General features: G+C 30.7%; 1 protein-coding gene and 1 pseudogene across 1 annotated transcript; one reads left to right on the top strand and one right to left on the bottom strand.

Moving 5' to 3' along the window:
- The first annotated feature begins 782 nt into the window (after positions 1 to 782).
- On the top strand, positions 783 to 2,085 carry LOC114077140. The gene is made up of 2 exons (XM_027916831.1): positions 783 to 992; positions 1,546 to 2,085. The coding sequence occupies exons 1-2, from the start codon at positions 783 to 785 to the stop codon at positions 2,083 to 2,085; spliced, it is 750 nt and encodes a 249-aa protein (XP_027772632.1).
- Positions 2,086 to 2,630: 545 nt separating this feature from the next.
- On the bottom strand, positions 2,631 to 5,616 carry LOC114077139 (annotated as a pseudogene).

The following is a 5,616-nucleotide window of genomic DNA, read 5'->3' as shown; positions in this document are numbered from 1 at the left end:
GATCATTATTTCGAACTGAAGTGTGCCATTATGGGAGAGTCTAGCCTAAATTTCAATCATTTGAATTTTTTCTCATCGGATTCAACTGATAGGTAAATAAAGTAATGTTTTCTTATTTCTTAAAATTATTTTTCTTATATGTAATATATTTATATTATTATTTTTATAGGTATGATCAAATTCAAAATGCAGTGAATTATATTGTACATAAATTGTAAATAATAATGTTATTGGTGATGAACGAGTTGGTGAGTTGCACAATGATGAACCTTCCGAGCATGAATTAACAGACAGTGATGATATGTATGACAATGATGATGATAATGTGGATAATGCACCTAATGCATCCGTTGAAGATCAAAGTATTAATTATCATTCTACAACGATCCATACTTAGATCACACTGAAGAAATTGCAGAAAATTTTATCTACACGAGAGATGACGGTTCCATTCGAACGGCACTTTGAAATTCAAACAATCCTAAACATATCTAGTTAGGTTCGATTGTTGAAAACTAAATATTTTGTAGTTGTTTATTTATTTGTTTATTTATTTCATGTTGATTAATTTAATTTGTATATGCAACTAGGTATGTTATTTATGAAGAAGATGCAAATGAAATATGCAGTAAGAGCATATAGTCTTGCTATTAAAAAAGAATTTTTTTTGTGATCAATCCAAGAGTAAAAGTTGGAAAGTTATTTGTAAGCGTCATGAGTTAGGGTGTGATTGAATGATTCGATTTAGAGAGATTTCAAGCGGTATATGGAAGACAGGAAAAATGGTTGAACCGCATACTTGTCTTACAGATAACTATAAGGAGGATCATCTCAATTTGAATGATAACATGATTGCTACTTCATTAATACCATATGTTATGCAAAATCCAGACATAAATATTAAGATGATCCGTGAAATTATCAAAGGAAAGCATCACTATACTCCTAGTTATAGAAAAGCACAAAAAGGTCGAAGAAAAGCATTTCGAATGGTTTGTGGTAATTTTGAAAGTTCATTTAAGGCATTACCTCGATACATGGCTGCACTACAATTATTCAATCCAGGCACTATTATTGAGTGGGAGCATCATTCTACAACAATGCAAGGTGAGCAAATTTTTAAATTTCTTTTTTCGACTTTTAAACAGAGCATGGATGGTTTCACAAGTTGTAGGCCGGTCATTTCTATCGACGGCACACATCTTTATGGTTTGTATGATATTAAACTGTTAATTGCGGTTGGAATTGATGTGAATGAAAATATTTTTCAACTTGCATATGCTTTAGTTGTCACGTGAGAGTTTTGAGTCTTGGTCATGGTTTCTCAAGTTATTATGGACACATGTAGTTTGTGAACGACAAGAAATTGGTCTTATTTCTGACCGTCATCAAGAAATCTTGCAGTGCGTTCAAACTTATGATTGGTTGAGTCCACCCAACACATATCATAGATTTTGTGTCCGACACTTAAAAGTAAATTTTAATAAAAAATTTGTAAATAGTGAACTCGAAAAATTAATGTGATTGGCTGCTACTGAGCATCAGGAGAAAAAGTTTGTGCAACGGATGCAACAAATCAAAACATTGTCTCTTGCAGCATATGAATGGTTAAATGAATTTTCTTTGAAAAACTGGACTATGTATAAGGATGGTGATCGTAGATGGGGTGCCATGACGATAAATGTGTCTGAGTCATATAATGGTTTATTGAAAAAAGCTCGAGGGCTTCCTGTGACTGTCATGGTTCGAATGACGTTCAAAGCTCTCGTTGATCATTTTATCGAAAGAAATAATCTTGCAATTGCATTACTTCAAAGTAATATGTCATGGCCTCTTGCGATAGATAAAAAATTTAATGATTATTATCAAAGAGCTCAAGGGCACACATATATGATGACTTACAACACAGGTGATGGAGTTTTTGAAATTCTTACTTTTGCTCATGATGGTAAAGGTGGAAATGTCCACAAGGTTACTACAAAAGGTAAGAAATGTTCTTGTGGAAAATGGAGAAATTATTATATGCCTTGTTCGCATGCCATCAAATTTGTGGACTTCGCGGAATCGAGCCAAAATCTTATGTAAGTAAATTCTACAGTACAAAATATTACAAACGAACATACACTGAGACAGTTAACCCAGTGGGTGATGAAATGTATTAGCCACCAGCTCCTTTTAGTTTAATTGCAAATACTGAATATTTGCGGACAAGTGATAAGCAAGTAAGAAGCCGACTTAAGAATGATATGGATATAGCTCCGGCTCGCATGACTAGAAAATGTAGTGTTTGTAAGGATACGGGTCACACAAAGGCACGATGTCCTACTCGATTTTAATTATTTTGTCTATATTTTTAAGGTTAATGTATTTTTATTGTCTTGTTATTAATATTATCATATATCTTTTATATTTATTTATTGACATGAATTTAATTTGTCTTGCTACATTTTAAATATTGTACGTATAATATCTTTATATTATTATTATATTATTGATTTGAACTCTATTAAAAAGTAATGATTTGACCTAACATAAAAAGTATTGATTTGACCTATGACATAAAGAAAATATAAATCTTGCAAACTTTCACTGCTTAAGAATCTCATTGCGTAAGAATCTCATTACTTTGTTCAAACTTGCACGAAACAACAAAATTTACACATTTCAAAATTCATTTCACCAGCGCTCCTTCTACCTTGACGTGCACCCTCTCTCGGTGTTGTTTTTCGTGATCGGCGAGATACTTGTACTGGTGGTGGTTCATCGTAATGAGTGGGATGATTGTAATCAGGATCAAAGCTCAATCGCGTTCCCTGGAAGGCCGCAATCATTGACTCCATTGAAATACGAGCGACTTCCTCTGCATATTGTCTCATTTCATTAGATTGATTTTCATCATTTTCAATCATCCGAGCTTGACGATACTGCATTTAATGACCCCTAGCCTATAATGAATAAATAAATATTAATAACAAAAAAATTATTAAAGATTGATATAATAATTTAAAATTTACATAATATATATACTAATGCCTCATGTCTTCCTGCCATGTGTTGATACCCTTTTGTACAACATGTTGTGGATTTCCAATGAACATGCGGGTATGCCTCATGTACCAACAAAAGTAATCTGTTTGATCACTTACAAATGGAGGTCGAAATATATGATTTTGACGTTGTTCCCATAAATATTGTGTGTAGTTAAATGCATCTATATCTTCTTGTTTTATTTTGGATCGTTTATCACGCTTAAAATGATATTCAGAAAATTGAGTACACGGTCCAGTAATATGTTGTAAATAATTGAATTGTCTCACAACACGATCAACCATGTGCAACTCACGATAAATTCCATAAATAAGTGGTACTTGTGCCATCCAGACACGTTGTCCCGATCGACACCACTCAGGCAATCCATTAATAACATCTTCCGAATAAGGTTGCCAAATAAACTATAAAAAAAATAATTAAGTAAGATAATTATAAAAACAACATTGGCAGAAAAATAAAAAAAAATTATGTACGTAAAAATGAACAATCTTACAAAATAATTTTTTTGTACCATTGTGTCATAAGATATTTTACTTTTAAGGACCTAACAAGAATCTATGTATATGTCATTTTATTCACATAATTTTCTTGGGTAGTGAAACAAAAGTGCCTCATTTAAAGATCTACCAAACATATTTTTATTTAGAATAGTTTAAAATACTAATAATATTAAATATTTGTTCATCAGTTAGATTATCTAGTACATCCCTAATCACACCGATTACAGTTCGTGCCTCATTTTGATGATTTCTACGTCGCGTCCATTTATGTGCAAACGTAGTTGAAGCCTCAAGTTGATTGGTCCTTAGAGGCTTTGGCAATGGTTGCAGGGGAATAATTCTTTCCCATGCCCAAATCTACAATAAATAAATTCACCATTACTTATAATGCACTTAAATTTAAAAGTACATATTAATAGTATATACAAAATATTTAATTAAAAAATATGTATACCTGCACTAAAGAGAGAAATCCACAAACTTCATTTGATTTTTTCATTGATGCACGACATAAACAATTATACAAATATGATAATGGGGATGCTTCCCATGCTTGAGTTGACATTAAATCTAAATTTCTCATGTCAATCAAAATGTCCAAATTAATCTTATTATTAGATTTATCCGGAAATATTGATCCACCACATAACCATAATAAATATAATCTAAATCTTTGTTGTACTTCATGCTCAGTTGAATGATCATTAATACCATCCAAACCTTCAATATAATCAATCAATTTATATGTTAACAATCTACTAACACCTAGAAAAACAACTAGTATCGGGTAACCATCCTGTTCAAATATCATTTCTTTTCTACCTATATTCCCTAAAGAATCAGCTCCATTTAAAATTATAAGACTACCATCTACTATCATTCCGAATAAAATTTCAACATCTTGTAAAGTTATGGTAGCCTCGCCAGTTCGCAAGTGAAAAATATGTGTTTCTGGACGCCACCTTTCAATTAAAGCAGAAATTAATCTGGAGTCATACGGCACACATCCTACATCAAGAATTCCTTTAAATCTACAATTTTCAAAATATTGACAGATGCGAAAATGTAATGGATGATATTTTATATGTTGCCAAAATTCAATATCACCACGACGCGTATATAAGCAAGACCTCTCTTTTATGCAACCATTCCATATTCATTCAGAACGATGATGAACTTGAATTTTTAATACATCATGCTCTACTGGACCAGGATGTACGTATACATTTGACGGATGCATATCTATACACAAAAAAATAAAAAGAAATATTAACATTAATATAAGTATCAAAAGATTGAATATATCCACAATATCATATAAAAGTATAAAGTTAATTAAATAAATTAAAAATAAAATAAATTCAAACTCACCTTATAAAGAAAAGACTTTTAAAAACTTTACAAAATTAGAAAAATAGAAAGGCTTTTAAGAATGTTGGAAAATTGAAAAACTATAATGCAATTTGAATGAGCAATTCAATCAATTTAGAACAAAATAAAAGTGTAACATTCTGAGTTGACACTATTTGCACGTGAATTGTATTCAATCAATTTATAACAAAACAAAAATTACACTATTTGCATGTGAATTGCAATTCAATCAATTTATAACAAAATAAAAATTACATTATTTGCATGTGAATTATAATTCAGTCAATTCATAACAAAATAAAAATTACATTATTTGCATGTGAATTACAATTTANTATATATATATATATATATATATATCAAGGAAATCGCTGCATTTTAAAAAAAATTAAAGAAAATCGCTGCCTAGGCAGCGATTTTTTTTTAAATTTTTTTTATAAAAAATGAAATCACTGTCTAGGAAGCGATTTTCTAAAAAGAAATTTTTTTTTTTACAAAAAATTAAAAATCGCTTCCTAGGTAGCGATTTGAATTTTTTTTAAAAAAATCACATTTTGCAAATCGCTGTTGTTCCAGCGATTTTGCCGTTTTGGTTAATATAAAATTTTATATACCGTTTTGGAATTTTTTAAAATATTTTATACCCTTTAGGCTGCGGACTCACCTTCTCTAAACCACCCAGTGGGAGAATCAT

This window comes from Solanum pennellii, chromosome 5, assembly GCF_001406875.1.
Source record: "Solanum pennellii chromosome 5, SPENNV200".
NCBI lineage: Eukaryota > Viridiplantae > Streptophyta > Magnoliopsida > Solanales > Solanaceae > Solanum > Solanum pennellii.
Note: the sequence above shows the minus strand (reverse complement) of the source record. Positions and strands in the feature narration are given on the sequence as shown.